Source organism: Ipomoea nil, unplaced genomic scaffold (assembly GCF_001879475.1).
Source record: "Ipomoea nil cultivar Tokyo-kokei standard unplaced genomic scaffold, Asagao_1.1 scaffold3265, whole genome shotgun sequence".
NCBI lineage: Eukaryota > Viridiplantae > Streptophyta > Magnoliopsida > Solanales > Convolvulaceae > Ipomoea > Ipomoea nil.
The window spans coordinates 68301-93393 of record NW_017619693.1 but is presented as its reverse complement, the minus strand read 5'-3'; the positions used below and the strand labels follow the sequence as shown (position 1 = coordinate 93393).

The following is a 25093-nucleotide window of genomic DNA, read 5'->3' as shown; positions in this document are numbered from 1 at the left end:
GCTAATTGGCCTCGGTCAAGCCAACCGGATCTCTCATATGGGAGGTTGTGGGTTCGAGCCTCTTCAGTGGAGGCAGTATTTACTCTTTGTGCTTCAGTAGGATGAGAAAGTAGTAATCTCTTTATACTTCAGGGGATTGAGAAAATAGTAGTAGTTATGAACAGATACTGCATTATATTAGAGTCAGTAGTATTAAAAAAAATTACTTTATTTTATTAAATAACCATCTTAGATTGTGAGGTGTATATATAATTTTGATTCATCCTGAACGAGTAAAACTCGATGAATAAACTTCAATACAATAAATTCATAATTTCTATACTGTAGATTCATAATATTTGTACTGTAGATTTATAATTTCTGTACGGTAGATTTAAAATTTATAAACTGTATAGTTATCAAATTATGATAGTTCGGTGATTTGTGAAAACAGAGTTCAATAGTTGAAAATATGAACATCGAAAATTATGAACATATAGTTCTATAATTATGAATATATATTTATAAAATTATGAACATATAGCTCTATAATTATAAATATCCCGTATAAAAATTATGAATATGGTACCACAACATAATTTGCCTGCACATCTACATTATGTTTTTAAATAGCTACATTGTTTGGGATTGCTTTCATTCACTTGATTTTCAGATTCTCTAATTAAGCTCTCAAGATCACAGAAGACATGTCAGGTGCTAGCCGTTGCGGATTGCTTTCACTTGCGATCCTAGTACTCGCCACGCTTGTATCTCCAAGTTCACAACGTGGTTTAAGAATCGATGAAAACGGGATGAAAACTCAAACTTTCCTGTCTCCTAGGGTCGAGCAGGAACCTGGGTTAGTGAGCAATAAGTATTTCTACGATATCGGCTTCCCAAAGGGCCACATCGCCGTCAAGCGTTTCGACGCCGAGATGGTCGACGAGGCCGGCCGTTCTGTCCCTCTCCACCAAGCCTATATCCACCACTGGGCTGTCAGGAGATACTTCAAACCCTTGGGCTTGGGCGATATCTCCAACAATGATCACAGCACATACAAGCTGGCGATGAACGCCGGCATCTGCGATTCGCTTCCGCAGTATTTCGGACTGGGCGCTGAGACACGAAGAACCGACACCCATGTTCCGGATCCGTACGGAATCGAGGTGGGGAATCCACCGGAAGGGTACGAGGATGCGTGGGTGCTCAATCTACACACGATTGACACCCGAGGCACGGTGGACAGTCTCCGGTGTCTGGAGTGCAAGTGTGAGCTGTATAATGTGACGGTGGATGGGTTCGGAGATCCTATTGGCGACGTTTACACGGGCGGGATCAGGTGCTGCTTTGACGGCGTTAAGTGCAGGCTTAAAGATGGATACAGTAGTAGTGATGTAAAGAAAGTGTATTACATGAAGTACACCGTCACTTACGTTGACTGGAATCCGTCTATCGTTCCTGTCAAGATTTATATATTTGACGTCGCTGATACTCTGGAATGGCGGGAGGCCCTGCAACGACATCATTGCTGGGTCAGTCAATATCTATCCCAATCCAATTTATTGTTTTAATCAATATTTTCATAAATGCAATCATTATTGCAATTTATATCGTGGACCTGGGTCTGCCGTGGTACAATACGCATCATTTAACTTCATAATATACAAAATTTATGTTCGTAATGTATAGAATTTTTGTTCATAATATACATACACATAAACACTTAATATAATAAATAGAATTAATATTCATAATGTACAGAATTCATGTTCATAATACACATAATTCATGTTCATTATATCATATTTATGTATATGTGTATTATGAACATAAATTCTATGCATTATAAAATGAATTCTGTACATTATGAAGTCAAATTATGTGTATTAAATCAAGATTTATAGTGTAATGTGGATCCCAGTCTACGATATAACAATTGAATCATTATACCGAATTATGGTCCACACAGTGTTACGTGGATCATAACAAAAAATACATTTTTAATATACTAAATGTACATTATTTTTGTACTATATGTACATTATACAATATAATGTACACTCAGTACAAAAATAATGTACATCCTCTGAATATAATGTATATTATTTTTGTACTGAATGTACATTATTTTTGTACTGAATATACATTATTCACTAGTGGAAATTATGGAATTTTCGACCACCTAAAAGTGATCTTAAATCAAGTCAAAAGCCTTGTTCCGAGCACTTTTGGTATCCGGAAAAACCTTTATTGCTATTTACGACCACTTTTTGGTATTAACTTGATTTAAGATCACTTTTAGATGTCGAAAATTTCATAATTTTCAGTAGTAATTTTACAATATACAAAATATGATTCATACAACTTGGGCAAATTATTATGTGGACCATGGTCCACACAATGTTACGTGGACCATAACAAAAAGTACATTTTAATATATTAAATGTACATTATTTTTGTACTGAATGTACATCATATAATATAATGTATATACTCAGAACAAAAATAATGTACATCCCCTGAATACAATGTACATTATTTTTGTACTGAATATACATTATTTTTGTACTGAATGTACATTATTTTACAGTAGACAAAATATGGTTCATACAACTTGTGTGGACCATGGTCCACACAATAATAATTGTACAACTTGTGGTCCATACAATAATGATTGTTGGATCTGCGGATGGGCCTATACGGCATAAGTATTTTCTCTTTAGTTCATTCTTCTTTTATAGCCGAATACAAAAAACTTTAAAGAAATGATTTCTAAAAGTAATTTTTCATTCTCTCAAAAAAAAAAAAAAAGAAGTAATTTTTCATGTTTTCAAACAATAATGTTGAATTTTCACAAATTCAAGAAGATTTGATCAATTAAGAAATTAATTATTTTTTAGATAATAAGGAAATAATTAATTTATAATAAAATATTCTCTTTAACTTCCGTTGAAAAAAAAAATAATTAAGAAAATTGTTAAATTCTTAAATATATATATATATATATATATATATATATATATATATATATATATATATGACGATATTTACTTTATAAGATAAGAAAAATGTCATATCATTTGACATGTAAAGCCACATGTAAGCGCTCCCCATAAAAATAATAATAATAATAATAATAATAATAATAATAATAATAATAATAATAATAATAAGGGAAAATTGTACTTTTCGTCCCTAAGTTATAGGATAATTGTAGAATTCGTCCCTAAGTATTGGCCATGCTCACGTTTCGTCCCTAAGTGTTGGTCATGTTCACTTTTCGTCCCTAAATTATCATTGACGTTGCACTTTTCATCCTTGAGTTATACTAAAATTGCAAATTTCGTCCCTAATCACTACTACATAAATGGTATACTACGTCACTTAATAGACGGAGGTTTTTTAAATAACCATTGTCTAATATATTTTGTTATACTACATCACTTAATAGACAACAGTTTTTTAAATAACTGCCGTATATAGTTAACATATACGGTGGTTTCCAAAACCGCCGTAGAAAGTGTATATTTACAACGGTAGTCACTGATACGTGCGACACTTCAAAAACCACAGTGTATGTGTGAAGAAAGCCGAAGGTAGGTATTTAAAGTGCATGATGTAACAAAATTAATTAAGGTATATATGACGGTTATTTAAAAAACCGTCGTCTATTAAATGACGTAGTATACAAAATATATTAGACATGGTTATTAAAAAAACCTCCGTCTATTAAGTGACGTAGTATACCATTTATGTAGTAGTGATTAGGGATGAAATTTACAATTTTAGTATAACTCAGGGATGAAAATTGCAACGCCAATGATAAGTTATGGACGAAAAGTGAGCATGACCAACACTCAGGAACGAATTCTACAATTACTCTATGACTCAGGGACGAAAAGTGCAACGCCAATGATAACTTAGGGACGAAAAGTGAGCATGACTAATACTCAGGGACGAATTCTACAATTACCGTATAACTTAGGGACGAAAAGTGCAATTTTTCCTAAGAATAATAATAATAATAATAATAATAATAATAATACATATTCCTTATAACTCATTTTACCTGTCATGTTTACTATTTATTACTCAAATCAATTCTTTTTCTTTACCTGCATAAGTCAAACTTTTTTTTTTTTGTCTAACCCAATCCAATTTATATTTTAATCTATTGATAAATGCAATTGTTATATTGTGGACCCTGGTCCTATATAATGTCGCTTTGAATTTTAATTTGACAGCGATCATTTGTTATTCAGTTCACGTTATCCTTTTTATTTTTATTTTTTTGCTATAAAGCATGTGTTATGCGTTTTTGGGTCTCATGTTAATATGTTATCTAATTCTGTACCTTAAGGGCTCGTTTGGTTCGCAGAAAATATTTTAAGAGAAGTGGAATTGAAATTCAATGGAAAAACAATTACTAGGAAGATGAATTTCATTGTTTGGTTGGTGGAAAAAGAATTACTGGTAATACTAATTCTATTGTTTGGTTAGATTTGGAATTGTAAGGAATAACAAGTATAAAGACCTATATACCCCTACAAATTAATAAAAGTAATATAGTTAAAAAAAGTAAACAAGGGTAAAATAGGTATTCCATCTCACTTTTTCTTCACATCTCCCATGGTCAACCAAGGATTTTGTTTTCCTCAAATTTGAGGAATTCATTTTCCAATGAAAAATGAATTCCATGAACCAAACACAAGAAAATAACATTTTCCTCCACTTTAAGGAAAATGTTTTCCTTCCATGAACCAAACATCCCCTAAGCGTATGGATTTTGTACCTGAAATATATTAGTTGTGTAACGCAACATATTCTGCGTTTTATTTTACAAATTTATGTCTTGTATTATGAAATTATGTGTCTATAGGACACAAATTATCTACATAAATCATATTTGAGAATAAATAAAATATATAACATGTGTATGTGTCTTGTGTTTGTGAATTTTTGTGTCTTGTGTTATGAAATTATATAACTTAAGAGTATTGATTATGTACCTAGAATAAATTAAAATTTGTGTTGAAACGTGATAAACGAAAACTACATAATTTGTTAAATCTTAAATATCAAAACGACATCATTTTGATCTTAAGTCCATAATGCTATGTGAATCCTGGTCCACGATATAAATTATCTTATTAAGTTGAATTAAAGAAAATAAATAAAAATTTAATTTTTAATCTTTTGGGCTATGAGCCTCAATCATTATTGTGTGGACCATCCATATTTTGTATACTGTAAAATAATGTACATTCAGTATAAAAGTAATGTACTTTTAGTATATTAAAAATGTACATCGTATTCAGGGAATGTACATTATTTGTGTACTGAGTGTACATTATATTGTATAATGTATATTCAATACACAAATAATGTACATTTAGTATATTAAAAATATACTTTTTGTTATGATGCACACAACACTGTGTGAACCATGGTCCACACAATAATTTGCCCTATGCGCCTAGCCTTACTAATTTTTTATTTTTTGACTTAGTCCAATATGATCCATATTTTAATCAGGCTAACCCAAACTAGTATAAACAATAACTAGATAGATGGCAAGCCAACCAGCAAATTTTATTGTGAACTATGGTCTATGTCGTAGTGTGGTTCATAGAGTAAATATCATTTTAATTACTCTTATTACACACACTAATTTCATAATAGCAATACTAAAGTGTCATTTTAATTCTACTAAGGTTTCATTTGACAATAATATTATTGTATGAGCTCCAATTTGTAGTTTCATTTTTCACACACTAATTTAATTATAATAATGTTAAAGTATTATTTTAATTACACTCCACGTTTATTTGATTATATATGTTACTTTATGATTTTGGATTTTAGTTTATTTTACACACACACTAATTTCATTTTAACAACATTAAAGTATCATTTTAATGATACTACAGTTGCATTTGATAATATACGTTGTTGAATGAGCTATGTTTTTTAGTTTCATTTTTCACACACACTAGTTTCATTTTAGCAACACTAAAGTATCATTTTAATTTTACTACAGTTTCATTTGACAACAATGATCTATGGACCATGGTTTACTGTATAACAACCGTAAGCCAACCCACCTATTAAACACTACTCAGAAAGAGAGAAAAAGATTAAGCATTAGAAAGGAATCTAGAAAATGTCTTTCGAATAAAAATCGAGAAAAATATTATCCGTCAAAATGGATCATTTTTTTTAGCAGAATAAGTATTTTCTCTTGAGTTCATTTTTTTTTTAGTGATCAAATACTAAAAAAAAAAAATTTAAATAATTTCTAAAAAGTAATTTTTAGAATTTTCAAATAGACCCTTAATGTTGGATTTTCACAACTTGAAGAAAATTTGATCAATCAAGAAATTAATTATTTTTCTAGATAATAAGGAAATAATTAATTTATAGTAAAAATACTCTTTAACTTCCCTTGTTAAATTCTTAAAAGAAAAATATAATTATGACAATAGTTACTTTACAAGATAAAGTAAAATGTCATGTCATTTGACATGTATCGCCACATCTAACTAGCACTTCACATGAACAAAAAATTGTTAATACATATTCCTCTATACCATTTTACTTGTCATACTTATTATTCATTAGTCAAATTAAATCTTTCTTCTTTACGTATTTTTTTAATATTTTATTTTTTTTAAAATTTAATTTTTTATTTTTTATAGAACTTTTATTCTAGCTTTGAAATATATAAATTTTACACAATAATGATAAACTTAAAATTATAAAAAAAAAAAAATTAAAACTAACTGTTAGTCAAGCATCGATACTCAAACCGGACACATAAAATAGAACGGGAAGAATGATTTAGACATTACATATTATACAAGCAATATGCTATAACTATGCCTCGAAAAAGGTCACCAAGTAAGTAGAACATAATTCTCGTACATAAAAATCACAATTTTAATTTTTGTCTATACTCATTGACACTACAAGAAAAATGCACATAGGTAACAATACAAAGATAACAGTTTTTAACAAAGGTGTTGTCTTATATGTAAAAGACAATAATTTTGTCAAAAACTGTTGTCTTTGACTCAACACTTTTTTCAAAGACTATGGTTTTCACCCAACCTTTCTCTTTAGTGTGTTTTCTATAAGCGCATTTGACTATTTTGTAAAAAGACAACACTTAAAATACAATGTTTTTTTTTTAAAAAAAAAAAAAATCTGTTTTCTTCGTGCGTTTTTTTAAAATGATAATGGTTTTATTTATCTGTTGTTGTTGGTATGTTGTCTTTAAGCATTTAAGTTCACAACACTTCTGCGATAACAGTTTTAAAAGTCTGTTGTTTTGTGAATTTTTTAAATGATAAGGTTTTATTTATCTATTGTTGTTGGTGTGTTGTCTTTAATCGCACTTTGAGTACACGACATATTCTACTAGAACAGTTTTAAAAATCCGTTGTCTTTGTGTGTGTGTGTGTTTTTTTTTTTTTAAAACCAGAACAGTTTATTTATCGGTTGTTGTTGGTGTGCTGTTTTTAAGCACACTTTGAGTACAACACTTCTACGACATTGGTTTTAAAAGTTCGATCTGTTGTCTTTGTGTGTGTGTGTGTGTGTTTTTTTTTTTTTTTTTTTTTTTTTAAATTGCAATGGTTTTATTTGTCCATTGTCATTGGTGTGTTATCTCTAAGTGCACTTTGAGTACACAAACAATTTTACGACAATGGTTTTAAAGTCCATTGTATTTGTGCATTTTTTTAAAGGATAACCGTTTTATTTATCCGTTGTCATTGGTGTGTTGTTGTTATAATAATAATAATGCTATTATTATTATTAGTAATATATTAAACCAAGTAGTTAGCAGTTAATTTGTTAAAAAATAAAAGGAGGTGTGTGAACGTGGATGCATGCATAGCACTACGTGAAATGGAGTACATGGAATCATGGCCTCTAATTACTTCCTAAACTTTAGCATTGTTGCTTTTCTCTTTCACTATAAATATGTGGCTTTTGTTTATTCATAATCATCAAGTGAAGTAATAAACATTTACTTCTATTCCTCTCTCTCTCTTCTCAATATATAAATATAATATATAGATATATTATATTTAATATATATTATAGATATATTATATTATATTTAATATATATTATATTAAATATATTATATTTAATATATCTAACATTTGGTATCAGAGCCAGTCAACCTTTCAACCCCGAGATATTTCCCGTAGTGAAATATGGCTGCAAATTTCAATATTGTATGGACGGGTCCCAAATTGGACGGGAAACTCGATTACAATTATTGGCAAATTATGATTTCCACACATTTGCAAGCTCAAAATCTTTGGAGCTTTGTTGATCCCGGTCTACAAGAAGGAGCTGATGCAGCCGCTATACGGCGAGATAAATTGGCCTTGGGTCAGATTCACCAAGGTGTTCATTATTCCATTTTTGGACAATTAGCTCGTGCTCAAACAGCAAAACAAGCTTGGGACATCTTAAAGGTGTCACACAAAGGAGTCGATCGGACGCAGAAGTCTAAGTTGCAGTCGTTGAGAAGGTTGTATGATAATTGTGAGATGACCTCTACAGAAACAATAGATATGTATTTCACTCGTCTTATTGATATGGTGAATAAGATGAGGTTATACGGAGATACGATTGAAGATGGTGCAGTGGTTGAAAAAGTTCTTCGAACTATGCCGATGAAGTATGACCATGTGGTGGCTTCGATCACAGAGTCACACAAAACCGAGCTCTTATCAATTGCAGAGCTGAAAGGTATGGTAGAAAGTCATATTGACAGGATTGCGTCAAAATCAGAACCACTAGCAGAAGAAGCTTTGAAGAGTCAAGTCACCCTTAATGTGACTGGCACTAATCAAAGAGGTGGAGGATCTGATAGAGGTCGTGGAAGAGGAAGAGGAGGTTCTAGTGGAAGAGGTCGTGGTAACTTCAACCAAGGAGGAGGACGTGGTAACTCCAACCAAGGAAGAGGTGGAGGTAATACCAAACAAGGTAAATTTCCATTTCATTGCTACAATTGTGGCAAGTATGGACACAAGATTGCAGATTGTTGGTATAATGAGGACAACAATCGTGGAAATCAAGCAAACATTGCTGAAAATACTGCTGAAAAGTCTGGTGAGAATTCTGAAACCTTACTTTTGGCCAGTGATAGTTTTTCTGCTGATAAGAACATATGGTTCTTGGATACTGGGTGTAGTAACCATATGTGTGGGAAGAAAGAATTGTTTTCCGAACTAGATGAATCAGTCCGGTCTGAAGTAACGTTTGGCAATAAGTCAAAGGTGTCAATTTTGGGAAAAGGTAAAATCTCTATTCAATTGAAGGATGGTACTCACAATTTTATATCCGATGTGTTCTATGTTCCTGAACTACACCAAAATTTGCTGAGTTTGGGTCAGTTGTCAGAAAAAGGATATAAGATACATATTGCTCAGGGGTGTTGTACCATTGAAGATGCTAAAGGAGTTTTGATTGCAAAGGTAAATATGTCCCAAAATCGACTATTTCCTTTGAAAATTAAGCATACTCTCCTTGATTGCTTTAATTATGAAGTTTGTGATGATAATTGGTTATGACATATGCGGTTTGGGCATTTTCATTTCTCTGGATTAAACTATCTTGCGAGAAAGGAACTTGTTTCTGATTTACCTGTTGTGAATGTCCCTGATCGTATATGTGAGATTTGTGTGATTGGGAAGAAGCATAGAGATCCCTTCCTTGTGGGCAAGTCAAGTAGAGCTACAAAACAGTTGGAGATTGTTCACTCAGACCTGTGTTCGTTGGAGGTTCCCTCACATGGAGGTTGTAAGTACTTTATTACTTTCATTGATGATTTCAGTAGGAAAACATGGGTTTACTTTCTGAAGCAAAAGTCTGAAGCATGTGATGTTTTCAAACAATTTAAGACTTTTGTTGAAAAGCAAAGTGGTTATGAGATTAAAATCTTGAGAACTGATAGAGGTACATAATATATTGCCTGTGATGATTTTATGAAAGAAAAGGGTATTCAGCACCAAATGACAACTAGATACACTCCACAACAAAACAGAGTGGCTGAGAGGAAGAATAGGTCTATCATGGATATGGTAAGGTGCATGTTGAAATCCAAGAATCTGCCTAAGCCTTTTTGGGCAGAAGCTGTTGCTTGTGCTGTCTATGTGTTGAATAGGTGTCCAACTAAAAGTGTCAGTGATAAGACACCCGAAGAAGCATGGAGTGGGAGAAAACCCTCTATCAAACATCTCAAGGTTTTTGGATGTTTGGCATATGCACATGTGCCAGATCCATTGAGAAAGAAGTTGGATGATAAATGTGAGAAATGCATATTCATTGGTTATAGTGACGCTTCAAAGGCTTATAAACTATACAATCCTGAAACTAAAAAGGTTGTTATAAGTCGTGATGTCACTTTTGATGAATATGGTGCCTGGGATTGGTTAGCTAAAGATGAAAGTTCAGTTGTTATTCATGCTGTTGAAAATATTATTGAAGAGCAATCGATTCCAGATAATGTCCAGTCTCCTTCACAGCCAGAATCGTCAGTTCGACGATCTCAGCGTGAGCGCCACTTACCAGCTCGCTTGCAAGATTATGTTTTGGGTCATGATAATGACCTGTCTGATGAAGAGATTGTTCAATTTGCTCTCTTTGCAGATTGTGATCCTTTAACTTTTGAGGAAGCTGCTACAGAAACTCATTGGCTTAAGGCGATGGATGAGGAGATCCGTGCCATTGAAAAGAATGGTACCTGGGAGTTAACAGATTTACCTCCTGGGAAGAAGCCAATTGGAGTAAAGTGGGTTTATAGAACGAAATACAAGTCAGTATATCCAACTTGAAGACGAAGACATTTCTTAAATTGAAGAAGGAAATTGGGATGACCAATATATCCAACTTGGTTTAAAGGAGGCAATGTTATAATAATAATAATGCTATTATTATTATTAGTAATATATTAAACCAAGTAGTTAGCAGTTAATTTGTTAAAAAATAAAAGGAGGTGTGTGAACGTGGATGCATGCATAGCACTACGTGAAATGGAGTACATGGAATCATGGCCTCTAATTACTTCCTAAACTTTAGCATTGTTGCTTTTCTCTTTCACTATAAATATGTGGCTTTTGTTTATTCATAATCATCAAGTGAAGTAATAAACATTTACTTCTATTCCTCTCTCTCTCTTCTCAATATATAAATATAATATATAGATATATTATATTTAATATATATTATAGATATATTATATTATATTTAATATATATTATATTAAATATATTATATTTAATATATCTAACAGTTGTCTTTAAACGTACTTTGAACACACAATACTTCTACGACAATGGTTTTAGAAATTGTTGTCGTTAAACGTTTATCTTTTTAAACCACAACAGTTTTGATCGAAGCGTTTTCATTAGTGTGCTTTCTTGTAGCACAATTTGATAACTTGTAAGTAGACAACACTTCAACCACAACAGTTTAAAAAAGTTATTGTACGTCCTTGCGCATTTTTTTTAAAGACAACAATTTTGATCCAACCGTTATCTTTGATGAATTGTTTAGTACAATTTAATATTTTATTAAATTAAACTATCTTACAACTTCACATCTATCCCCAAACCACACTAAGTAGTATACAATTCACATCTGTTAGAAATTTATAGATAAAATAAGGTGTATGATATAAAAACATGTGATTCGATCTAAATTTCATGTAATTATTTGGAGTGTGGAGTATAAATAATCACATATAATATTAGATGTTGAATATGAATTTATCGTAATTTAATTATTTATTCATGATGAGCTTTTATAATTATAAGGAATTTATTTCGGAATCTAAAATCAACACTGACTTAACAACTATTTTAAGACAACGATTTTTAACCGTTGTGTTTGAGCAAGATCTACAACAATACTGGCTTCAACTAACAACAAATTTTTGCCCTAAAATAGCGGTTATCTATGCACATTTTTCTTGTAGTATGAGCCTATTGCATAAAGTCTTCTTAGCACGATTTACCTCTAGGTCTTACATACACAGAAGCATAATTTACTTAAGTTTATTCAAGTAAACGACCAGAGATACTTTAATTTGTGACAACCCTTTTCCATGAAACTTTTCAAAAAGTAAATAAATTAAAGTTGGTCTATGTTGATTCAGATTGAATATGAAGTGGAGTCATGTTCTGGTTCCATGGCAAATGAGAAGTGTGTTGATACCAAAAGTGTAACTGTAAATTTGGCAAGTGGAGGAGATGTCATCTATGCTGTTGCCCACCAACACATAGGAGGGATTGGTTCAACTCTTTATGGAGAGGTATTTTTGGCTTTAATTTGTTTCTTCCTTTAATTTTGGTATGATTTCATGTTGCCTGAATGCCTTCATTTGCATTCTCCTTAGTTTTGTGCTACGCATGCAAGACAATGAAATCAATATTTGCTTTCAATATATGCCAGGAATTCAAACTATATATTGTGATTTGATTTGTTCACTTCTAATCTTTGATTTAAAAATTCATCATTTTTTTTTTTTTTTTTTTTTTTTTGTGGTTTGCTAGCTATTTTTAGGTACCTAATGTATAGTCTCAGGTAGTGGCTAGGAGTTTCTCTCGTCAAAAAAAAAAAAAAAAAAAAAAAAAAACAAAACAAACAATGTTAGCACTTCACTATGGTGTCTATGCCATTTTTAATTCTCTGTTTAATTTTTGAAAAATATAGATTATTGTTGAAAACAAAATGGTAATTTGTCAAAAGAGTTAAATCTCATTTTTATCCTAAATTTATAAAATGTCATTCCATTTTTACTTTTTTTTTTTTTCCCAGAGCATTCCCTTTGGGTGTCATTCCACGTTTACTTTTTTTTTTTTTTTTTTTTTTTTCAGAGCATTCCCTTTGTTCTTCTCCGTCAACAAAATTGTTGAAATTAAATGTCATTAAATACATGGACATTTTGATCCTTTTTTAAAATACAAAATTGGTTGACCTGCTATTTTTTATTTTTTTATTTTTGAAAAAAATCCCTAATTAAAGATAGAAATGTCCTTGTATTTAATGACATTTAAACGGTTTTGTTGACGGAGAACTAAAAATGGTCATACTACAATAATACTGAGACCAAAAGAGATGTTTTGAAGAAAAAAAATTAAAAGAGAATTGCTACTTATAAATCTAAAATAGAAATGGATAGATCTGTCTCATACTTTGTGAATATATGAAACAATTCACTCAACCAGGATGAATTTTTTAAATTAAAGGGGAGTAACATTAGAGAGAATTTCACTTGAATTGTTTTGAGTGAATTTTCTCAAAAGAAATTGGAGAGAACAGACAGCAATAAGCTTATAGCTTAAAATAAGAGCTTATTTTCGAGGTGAACGAGATCCGCAACAATATTGTTACTTAATTATGAGATGCTAGATCATGATTATGGTAATACTTTTATTTCAAAATGTTAATTTTTTTTTTAAAGACAAAATGTTAAATTTTAATATGTAAACAAACTAATTTAAATTTTATGAAGATGTTCTTTTTTGTCTTTTTACATTTTACTAAACACTTTCAAGCACAACAGCTAGTTTAACAACTCTTCCGTTTTCAGCTCTTAGCTTATAGCTTTTCAGCTCTTTTTAAGCTTTCAGCTACCTTTTCAGCTATGTTTGCCGTAGTGTTTGAAAAATTATCATTTTGTTCTTGGTTATAATTGGAAATAGTTGAAAAATAAGATATGGAATTAATTAGTCCGTTATTTTATCTTCCATGTCTATGTGTTTCACTATCTATTCTTTAAATGCATGTTCTTTGAATTGATTTAGGATGGGCAGACAATATGCTCATCTTTCCCAATTTATGGGGAAGGAATGGAAGCAGGAAATGAAGCCGGTTACATTGTAGGAATGTCAGCATGTTATCCTCAACCTGGTTCTATTAAAATTGTGGAAGGAGAAATGTTAACTATTGCGTCTAATTATAGCACTAGGTTGAGTCACACTGGAGTCATGGGGATGTTTTACATTTTAGTCGCCGAACCATTGCAGAAATCTAATTCTACCCTGGAGGCTCAACTTGAGGTAAGATTTTACCCCATCAACTCGCTACCTACTATGTTGTTAGAGCAGTAAAAGAAATGTGTGCTTGAAAAAGAAAATCTATAGCAATGAAATTGAAATAATAAATGACCAATAAGTATATATTTATGTTAAATAATTTATGATTAACCACGGCTGTCCGTGAAATACGCAGTCACCGGCTGTCTTCGCCGGACAGTCGGTGGCTGAAATTCTTTTTTATTTTTTTTAATTTTTTTTTAATAATTGAATACGCAACCGGTTAGTAACCTGCAAAAAAAAAGTCAATCGAACAAATTTAACTAGTAAATGTGGCTGATTAGATTTTAATTTAGTTCGGGGTGAAAATTGAGCACTTCCCAGTAGTAGATGAACCTATTTGACACTTCTATCATTTTTAAAAGTGGAACCCAATATCACATCACTTTAAAATATTAATAAATAGATACAATAAAATAATAAAAGAAAACAAAAGAAGTAAATAAACAAAATAAATAATAAAATAAATAAAAATACAACTGCTGCGGCAGCTTTGTACGGATTGCAAATTTACATTTTATGCAAATTTGCAATCCACCTCATCGTTAAAAAAAAAATAGAAATATTTATAAAAATTGTCATGTCATCTTGCCAATGTGATATTTGCTAGGATATTTTCAGCCTTAGAATTAAGAAAATGATGGTTGTGTATGCTTGAGCATCTACAATGGTGGAGTTTATTTGTGATTTTTGAGAAGTTTGTGTAAGTGTGATTATAAAAGAAAATATGGGAGAAAAGAGAAAAAAAAAAAAAAATACAAAATTGTTTTTTTTTTAAATAATAATAAAGATGAGATATCAGGTTCCCTTGACGTGCCAGGTGTGGCTCTGCTGTGCGCGAAACAAGCACTACACCTGCTTCTCTCACAAGGGAAGAGAAATAACTCGGTTAACTCCTCCTTGCAGGAGGAGCTGAGCTCCTCTCTCTCCTATTTCTTACTTCTCCATGTGGCTTACTCAACTTAAAAAACCGTGAATTATCCCCAAATTATCTATTGATATTGATGCTCTTACAAAGTTACAAGGTTCCTTGAATTGACGTAATTTTGCAGATAGGTGAGATAGTGAACCCGGCAGATGATCTTTGAGCTTTAATGGCGTTGTAATGCTTGACTGCTTGTTGCTGTTGTCATTATTGTTAAGGACATCTACTATGAATCAAGTTTATGTTGTGTTTATGCGTGCACTAAGTCAAATATTGGGCATTTCTCAGTTAAATAAATATTATCTAAATAAATAAAAGTGAATTTTATTTATACTAATCGTGACATTATCATATTTAGTTATATTTTTAATTTTAATTTATTGCATTATTAATTAACGTGGCATTATCATATTTAGTTATATTTTTAAATTTTAGTTTACTTCATCATTGACTTTCATTTGTTTATAGTTTTCCATTTAAATTTTACCGTTAATAAAATTGAAGAATTTTTCACAATAATTTAAAAATGAAAATTTATCAAAAATTCGATTTGGTAATACGGTTAATCCAAGGTATGTGAAACACTTTCCTTAAAATCAATTCTCTTCCTCCCGAAAATGCTAGGAGCGTTGAAGCTATTAGGACTCCATGTATTTGAGTTAGTCTATATGACTCCCTATCGTAGTCTCCCTATGATTGACTGACTCCCTATCATAGTATCCCTATGGTTATTTTTGTATATATACCTATGATCTATACCTTTGTAACCATATTCATTCAATACAATTCTATCAGTTCTCATATGTTATCAGTTAAACTAGGGTTTCTTTCCTATGGTTGACGGATCTGTTGACTCCTCAGAATGGACCGTCTCAAATGTCGAAATTTCTTTGGTCACATCGACCGTAAATTCCTAATCCACCGCTCATCACTTTATCAGTATCAAATTGACCTACAAGAACTTCCTATTTTGGAGAGCTCAGGTGGTTCCTTTTCGACAATTTGCTTCAGATAATAAAGTGTTTTTTTGAGTTTCACCCCTCTTTTTTGTTGTGAAGGATATTAATACCAAGGAAATTCTTTTACGGGGCGATAGCTCTGGCGGGGCTATACACATTACCAGTCACAAGTTCGTCTCCTTTCGTGTTTCTTTCCGCTCGTGCATCTGCTTCAGTTTGGCATAGTCGCTTGGGTCATCCACATCGATGTGTTCTTAGTCGTGTTCTTCAGTCTTGTTCGGTTAGTGGGTCTAGTAGTACTGTTCGTGATAATTCTAGTTTGTGCAGTAGTGCATGTCAATTAGGGAAATCTGCACGTTTTTCTTTGTCTCGTGTTGAGTCTTCTAGTTCGAATGTTCTTGATTTAGTATACACTGATATTTGCCGTCCAGCTCCCTTGTTGTTTGTTGATGGTTTTAGTTACTTTGTTAGGGATGTGGATGATCACTCTCGGTTCACGTGGTACTATCCTATGAAACAAAAATCTGACATTTATGCTATCTTTGATAAATTCCGTGTCTTGGTTGAGCGGTCGTTTAATCGCAAGATTAAGGCCATTCAATCTGATTTAGGGACTGAGTACAAAAAATTACACACTTCATTTGTCCAGCTAGGGATTAATCATAGACAATCATGTGCCTACACTCATGAACAAAATGGTCATGTCGAAAGGAAACATAGACATATTGTTGAAACTGGCTTGACACTCTTGGCTCATGCCTCTATTCCACACAAATTCTAGGATTTTACGTTTGAGACTGCTGTTTATTTGATAAATAGAATTCCTTCTATTGTGTTAAATAACTCCAGTCCCCATCTTATGCGCGCTACATAAATCTTCTACATCCTACTCTTTTCTTCGTGTCTTTGGATGTCTATGTTATCCCCATTTAAGACCTTATAATCGTCATAAAATGTCCTATAGGTCTTCTCCTTGTGTCTTCTTAGGTTATCCAGAGTCTTTCCGGGGTTATAGATGATTGGACTTACAGACCAACAAGGTTTATGTGTGCAGGCATGTTTTTTATTTTTATTTTTTATTTTTATTTTTATTTTTTTAAAAAAGAAGTTTATTAATAAAAAGGAAGGCCAAGGCCAGTACAAGGTCCGGATGGACTTAGGCCCCACATGGCCTAGATCCTACTAATAAGCTAAGTAAGGAAAAGTAAAATAAGACAAGATACCATAAAGTGGCCCCCGGGGCTCTAACATGCATGCCCCAAGCCCTATGCTAGCTATCACTAACTAATCGCAGGCAGGAGTATGTCAAAACCAGTAAGTAGACTGAGATGCTGCACCAAAAATCACGTACAGCCCAACTGCATCTCCGCCCACCATGTAATCTGAAGCACAAGTAGCGAGGATAGATGCCTCGCGTGTCACAAACGTGGCCCCCCAGCCAGTTGCACTACAGCGACTACACACCATAATGCCGCCTAGCCGGGATGCACCACAATTGCAACACCTCCCGGAACGCTATCGACTGCCCTGTAGAACCAAGCATGCCAAACAATAGATAATGCAAGATAGCAATAGCACGCACGACAAAGCAGAGCAGCTAACAATGGCACGCAGGCTTAAGTCCAGTAATGGCACGCAGTCCTGAGACAGAAATACAGGTAGATCCCGAGCCAATAAATCATCAACACGGCACAAGGCAGCCAATAGCAGAACTCCCGATCAGCACCCCAACCCTAACGGGATTAGCTACTATGGGCTAGCAGCAAGCCTGGACTACCGCCAACGGATTTGAAAAACACCTACCCGGCCACCTTCAGCCCGGGCTACGATGCAATTTTTGACCGCTTGCATCGGCGTTGAGACCTGGTCTTTTCCAAAAATGCCTGCAAAGGCGAAACCAAAAAGAGCCCAAGACCAGTTCATGCCTCCGAGGTCAAAGAAGCAGCACCTGCAAAAATAGAAACAAGATAGAACAAGCTAGCATCGTGTTCCCATGACCCAACTATCACATCTATCTCGGGTGAGTGTTTAAGTTTATACCAGGCTGACGCGAACAAAAGCAACCCCCCAAATAATAGCCCGTCCCCCCGGAGTCCAGAAGGAACTCAGCTACTATTGGCCAGCAGCAAGCCTGACCAGGTCAACGGATTTGATAATCCTGCCCGGCACACCGTTCAGCCCGGACTAGGGTGCCCTGTTGTACCGCCAGCACCTTACGTTGAGACTCAGCACTGCGAAGCAGGGCTTCCCGGTCCACAGAGAACCTCACACACTCACTGTTTTTTAACTCCCATCCACTCTTTCTTTTCCTCCCAACTCTCCTTTTTCTCACTCCAATTCTTTTCACTCTATTCTTTTCTTTCACTCATTCTTTCCACTCAATTCTTTTCTATCCCTCAGCCCTTTCTTTTCTTTTTTCCATCTCTTTTCCTTTTCTTTTTTCCTTTTTTTCTTTTCTTTTTTCTTTTTTCTGTTTTTTCTTTTTTTCCAAATTTCCAACTAATCAAACAAAGTACAAGTACAATCACGGGGGATCATCAATATCAAAAAACACGTAGGGCACATCATCATGTATCAGTAAAGAACGGACCCTACGTGGCAGATCATTGAGGCTCCGAAAGATGGCCTCCCCCGGCTTATCCACCGCCCAGTTAGCTAGCGCCTGTGCAGGGATATTGGCCCTGGACGGGCACACAGAAGCAGTAACAACCCCACAGGAACACAGAAACCGGAGTCTGGTCACAACATCATCTAGAATCCACGGCGGACGAACAGAGATATCAACGTAGCTAGCCAACTCCGCCCAAGTGGACTCTATATCAATCAAAGTAGTTCCCCCGGCCAGGCACCATTCCAGGCAAGAGAAAAGGACCCGGAACATTCCCCGGGCGTGCTCCCCGTGGCCAGACCACGCAACCCCGTAGCAGAAGCCACCCTCCTGGTTGCGCACCACAGCCGTAGCCCCCCAGCCGCCGAAGACCGAGAAAGATTGATCTTTAACGCCCCAGCAACCGGGGGAGACCACCTGACCGTCCTAATAACACGCCTCGGCACATGTGCCTCCAAGTATGCCACAATAGTCCTCCAGTTAGAGGGCAGGATATGCTGCATGGGCCAACGCCTAAACAGGCATTCCGCCACCCCCTTTGCCACCCCATGCATCACCCGTGCAACGCTAGGTGTGTCTCGGCCGTACATGCACCCATTACAGTGCTTCCACAGCTCCCACAACACCAGATACGGCAACCTGCAAACAACAAAAGACAAAAGAGGGTTACGCGCCCCCGCCCTACCCCATCCTACAATCAAAGTCCTAAGACTCCGGTGTCGCAAGTAGAGGCCGAGGGACGCCAAAACATATCTCCAAGCAGCTCTTGCTGTTTTCCCAGAATAAAAGATGTGATCAATAGACTCGGGGACCGGGGTTGGACAACACCGACACCTCGAGACGATCGCATGACCGAAACGGGCCAAGATGTCATCCGTGGGAAGCCGCCCTCGGAACACCCTCCAAGCCAGTTAAAAGGAAGGTGCTTGCGCCAACACTTAGCTAAGAGCGGGTCCGGTGCAGTGGGCAAAGCAGGCCTAAGAAAGGCCTTAGCAGAGGAATAAGAAAACATACCGTCGGACGCCACGGTCCAGAGTGGGATATCACGCGGGCCCTGCCCCAAGCGGGACAGGTCCGCCCCAATCCCAGCAAATGCCAAGTCATCGTGGTCTGTCAAATCAAGCTGGCCATCCCGCACATAGTCTAGAAGTAACTCCCGGGAGTAGGAAACCCCCCGGTGTGGATAAAGCCTGCCAAGTGGGCCCAGACCCGACCAGTTGTCCCACCAGAAATTAACCCGGCCTTGGAACAACCGCCAAGTGAGAACCCCCTCAACCTCATCACGTACCGCTAGCATCCTCTTCCAGGCGTGCGAATCTCTATTCTGAACCAACTTAGCAACCGGGTGAACCCGACTGCAATATTTCGCCCTCATAAAGTCCGACCATAAAGTATGATCTGTCCGGAAATTCCACCACAATTTAGCACTGGCCGCCCTTACCATCAAGTCTAAATCCATGAACCCCACCCCCCCTTCCTTCTTAGGACGAGAGAGGGTTTTCCACGAACTCCAGTGGTACCGGGCGCCCCCTGACTGTTTCCAGAAAAAACTCGCATAACATCTCTCCAAATCCCGTATGACCTGCTTAGGCGGAGCGCAGGCCGAAAATATGTGCAACGGTATGGCCTGCAATACTGAAGAGATCAAGATTGCCTTCCCGCCCTTCGAGAGCAGCCGGCGTTGCCAACTCAAGCATCTAGCCTTAACTTTATCAATCACCGAGGCAAAGTAGATACACTTTTTACGGCCTATATACACCGGGCAGCCCAAATATGTAAAAGGAAACTGTTTATGCACACAGCCCGTTGCCCGGCAAATCTGCTCAATCTCGTGGGCCGGAGTACGAGGGTGCATGTAAAACGCACTTTTCTGAAAGCTCACCAACTGTCCCGAGATCTCCTCGTACTCCTTTAACGCCCCAATCACGACCTCAATAGCTCCCAACCTGGCCGTACTAAAAATAATAACATCGTCCGCATAGGCCAGGTGGTGAATATGTGGTGTCCGTGGCGGCTGTGTAAACCGGGGCACCGTAGTGCCATCATAGACCCGCGCAATGTACACCGACAAGACCTCAGCTGCAATCACAAACAGAGTCGGGGACAGCGGGTCCCCTTGCCTGAGACCTCGCGTAGACGTGAAGAAGCCCTCTTTGACTCCATTCACAATCACTGAATACCACACGTTAGACACGGCCTGGAACACCATATCTATCCAGACCTCACTGAAACCCAGGCGGCGCATCACCGAAGTCAGGAAAAACCATGATACTCGGTCATAAGCCTTAGCCATGTCTAACTTAAGGACTATGTCCCGGTTCTGCAAGCTCAACCCGTGGCACATCTCAGACGCTAGAAGCACATTATCTGTAATAGACCGGCCCGCCACAAACCCACTCTGCTGCGGTGACAACACCCGAGGCAGGACTGTAGCCATCCGAACCACCATGAGCTTCGTGATAAGCTTACTACTGAAGTTGCATAGGCTGATGGGTCTGTAGTCCGCAAAAGTCTCCGGACTCGGCTTCTTCGGCAATAGGACGATAGATGTGTGCGTGATAGCCCTGGTAAATTCCGTCCCGCAAAGTAGCTCCGAACCATACTGACAACATCATCCTGAATAATATCCCAGCAAGCCTTATAGAAGGCCCCCGAGAAACCATTCGGCCCTGCCGCACTCGTAGAGTTCATCTGCATTACCACCGCCTTCACCTCCTCCACCTCAGGCACCGCCGTCAAAACCTCATTATCCTCCTCTGTAACCAACCGTGGGACACAGCCCAGCCTAGTCAACTCAAAACCCCCAACCTCCGCGGTGAACATATGCTCAAAGAAAGAGACCGCCTGATTAGCAATCCCTTGCCTATCCTCTAGCCACACACCGTCACCACCCTTCACTCTGTGTATATATAGCTTTCGCCTACGTTCCTTAACAACTGAGTGAAAGAACCGGGAGTTTCTATCCCCATCCTGAACGTCGGTGATACGCGCCTTCTGCTGCCAAAATTCTTCTTCTATAGCAATCTGTTTCTGTAACAAAGCAACACCCTTTTTATATTCAATTAAAGCATTCTCATCATCCGGGTGTTGCTGTAAGGCAGCCTCTAGGGCCTGAACACTATCCTCATACTCCCGGAGCTTCACAAAGATATCCCCAAATACAGTCTTGCTCCAGGTGCTCAGAACTTTCCCCAACCTATTCAACTTGGTGGCTATTACAAACATAGGGCCCCCCTCTACAGGAACCTGCCAGCTATCACGCACCACCCTCAGAAAATCCTCGTGCTTAATCCACACGTTCAGGAACACAAAGTGCTTCGGAATTACCTGCATACTTATCAACTCAAAGGATATTAGAAGCGGACTGTGGTCAGACGTGGACTTTGACAAATGCCGTACGGATGACGTAAAAACCGACTCCCACACCGAGGTGTAGAGGAGCCGATCCAAACGCATCCATATAGCCGCCTCTCTACGGCGCCCATTCCACCAAGTAAAACAGGAACCGTAATAGGCCGCGTCGATCAAGTCACACGCACTGACACACTCCTGAAAATCAGTAGTCTTCCGGTGTGAATACGGTAGACCACCTTTTTTCTCGTCCACACTTAACAGACAGTTAAAATCACCCGCAACCGCCCAAAGCACACCCCCGGGGATCATAGAAAAAATAGCTTTCAGCTCAACCCACAGGGGGTCCCGGAGGCGTACCTTGGTCTTGGCATAAACAAAAGAGAGCCAGAAAGGCGTGAGAACCGTAGAGTGTACACAAGATATCGTAACACACTGCTCAGTCTGACTCTCAAATGTTACTGCCAAGTCATTATTCCAAAATAGCCAAATTTTATTATTATTAGAAGCAAAACCATTATCAAAATTAAAACGAATTCTAAAAAACTCAAGCCAATCAGACGAGCTGAAAGGCTCGAGCAGACAAAGTACAACAGGAGAATGCATTCTTAACAAAACACGGATCCTGCGTGCCGAACCCCGGGAGGACACCCCCCGCACATTCCACACGAGCATCTTCATAAAGACAATAGACCACCCGACTCCGAGTGAGGGGAGCCCCCCCCTTTTCTGGTATGTATAAGCCGACGTCCTACCGGGCCTACACCATCAAGCACCCGATCCTCAGAGTCTGACCCCGACTCCGGGGCCCACTCCTCACGCTCATGACCAGGCACCGGCACGTCAGAATCTGACCAAGCCCTTTCCCTCCCCCTTCTCGGCCCCCAGGGAGCCTTAGGAGAATGAGAAAAAGGAGTGAAAGAGAAAGATACCTGAAGCGGGCTCTGCAGATCAGCCCGCCCTCCCGAGGGGCTAAAACCCCCCGTAACCTCCGGGATAGTGGACAACTGGCCAGGCGACTGGCCAAACCCTACCCCGGGCGCTGTCGTGCCTACAGATATCCTGCTGTCAGCCGGGGTAGATGGCAATTCGCCACCCCCCGGCCCCACAATAGCCTCCTCAGAGGCTAAGTCCTCATCCTGGACCGGGGTAGGCCGGCTAGGTGACAGGGCCCGCCATACCTTATTACCTGTACCAACACCCGGCCCCTGACTATTGTCCATCGCGGCCTTACCTTTTATTTGCTTTTCTTTATTACTTTGTTTTTTTCTTTGACTAGCCGTCATGTCCCGATGATCCAACACAATAGCTGATCCCCGGTCCTGGCCGACCCCCCCGGACGGGAGCGGGCCAGCATCAGCCATTGATGTCGACACATGTGGTGCCGAGGTGCGTGGAGCGCTAGCCCCACCACCAGGGACACGGCAACTATTGGCCCAATGGCCTTGTTTCCTGCAGTTCAAACAATACGGGGTGATACGCTCATACTCTATCGCCTGCCAAAACCCCACGGCCTCCCGATCCGGGCGCGCAGTTCCTAATCGGATGAACATCTTGCGGCACCGGGGTTTCAGCAAGTCAATCTCAACCTTCACCCTAGCCACACTAGGCCAGGTGAACTTAGCCGTAGGCGTATCCACCTGTAGAAATCTTCCAATAGGTTTGACAATCTGTTTGAGGCAAGGCTCCGAGAAACAGTTAGCCTTAAGGTTGGGCAATAACACCCAAACCGGGGCCAATGACGTCTCGAACCTCGTATCAAAGTCCATTGTCCACCTAAAGAGCCTCATCGGGCACTTCCCGTCAAAGAGAATCAGACCCTTGACTAACGTGTTAATGCAATCTTCCGGGTTGGAAAATGCAAGAGATACGTGTCGCGGGTCCACTAAACCAACACTCACAGTTCCTTTCAACTTCAAGCGTTTGGCCAAGTGTTCTCTTATAACGGAAAGTACGGGCCTGCCATAAGAGAATTTTCCAATAAGTAGGGTTTCCCCTATTTTGTTCATCTGCTGCACCTCTATATCCTCAAAGGTAATGCAGGCCTCCCCCTCATACGATTCAACCATTTTATCCGGGATGTTAAGCCCCGGGCCATGGCCCGCATGAACACCTTGAGCTGGCAGACCCGTGGAAGCAAAAAGACTGGCAAAGGAAGGGAGCGTACCTGAGCTCACGCCCAATGCCGAGCTACCTACCTGGGCCGTATAATCCAAGCTAATTGCCCCCTCTGGGGCAGCATTTTGAGCATGTAGCGTAGCAAGCCGAGTCCAGGCATTGGACTCGGTGGAACCCGAGACATGCACACCCCCTGCAGTGGTGTCATGTCTCGGGTTGGGGATGTTATTGGGGGCTTGCATTGCATTTTGCTTGCTCCCAATAGCATCCCCAAAAGGGCCATTCAAAGGCGTGGATATAGAAGTTTGCGTATCTTTCAACCCATCCACACCCCCTTTGTCCCCAAGATTACTAGATGCCGAGAACATGCATCCAAATTGACCAAATTGGGGTGGAGAGTTACCCCCAACCCCATGGTTATTGGCTGCCATGTTACCCACAGTTAGTTTAGATGAGTCCGAAAGCTGCCCCAGCCCAACCACTCCGTCATTGCCCAAAACCAAAGCCATGGACTTAGGGTGACTAGGCAATGCGGCAGCTCCCGGGCTTGGCAAGATTGGGCAGGAAACATAAGAGGGATTAGCTACAACACCCCCACCATTATATAGCAAATCTTGCCCTCTAAGTGTAGGCATTGTACTCGAGTTAACATCTTCATGGGGCCTATGACCAGCATTGTCAAAAATGACTAGCCGATTAGGATCACCCCCATGAGCCCTATGACCAGCTTGCCCAGCAAGAGCTTGCCGATTAGGGTGAGAAAATGATGTCTCTTGTACAGTTCCCACACTTAGGTTAGAAACAAAAGATAAGGGGGTAGAAACATTACCTGTTGCCGTGCAGCTAACCTCCGGCAAAAAGGCCTTTAAAGAATCCTTAAGCATTGCTCCCCCTTGTTGAAGATTTCGGCCACCACCACTATCATTCATACCACTCATATGCCTTTCCTCACCCAAAGATTCAGAATGCACAATCGTGCTATGAACCATAGTTGGTGTGAGATTGCAGCCGTGCTTAGTAACCCCTTTGGTAG

At 38.0% G+C, this 25093-nt stretch overlaps 1 protein-coding gene across 1 annotated transcript; it reads left to right on the top strand.

Annotated features, from left to right (window-relative positions):
- Positions 1–607: 607 nt before the first annotated feature.
- LOC109169218 lies at positions 608–15341 on the top strand. Its single transcript, XM_019318066.1, has 4 exons — positions 608–1511; positions 12158–12313; positions 13809–14063; positions 15152–15341. The coding sequence occupies exons 1-4, from the start codon at positions 687–689 to the stop codon at positions 15185–15187; spliced, it is 1272 nt and encodes a 423-aa protein (XP_019173611.1). The 5' UTR covers positions 608–686; the 3' UTR covers positions 15188–15341.
- The last annotated feature ends 9752 nt before the right edge of the window (positions 15342–25093 follow it).

What these genes read in the sequence shown, in the direction of transcription:
- LOC109169218 (XM_019318066.1), top strand. Translation starts at nt 687, where the DNA reads ATGTCAGGTGCTAGCCGTTGCGGATTGCTTTCACTTGCGATCCTAGTA. An exon ending in GTTCAACTCTTTATGGAGAG is followed by an intron (nt 12,314 to 13,808) that starts GTATTTTTGGCT and finishes GAATTGATTTAG; the next exon opens with GATGGGCAGACAATATGCTC. An exon ending in CCCTGGAGGCTCAACTTGAG is followed by an intron (nt 14,064 to 15,151) that starts GTAAGATTTTAC and finishes GTAATTTTGCAG; the next exon opens with ATAGGTGAGATAGTGAACCC.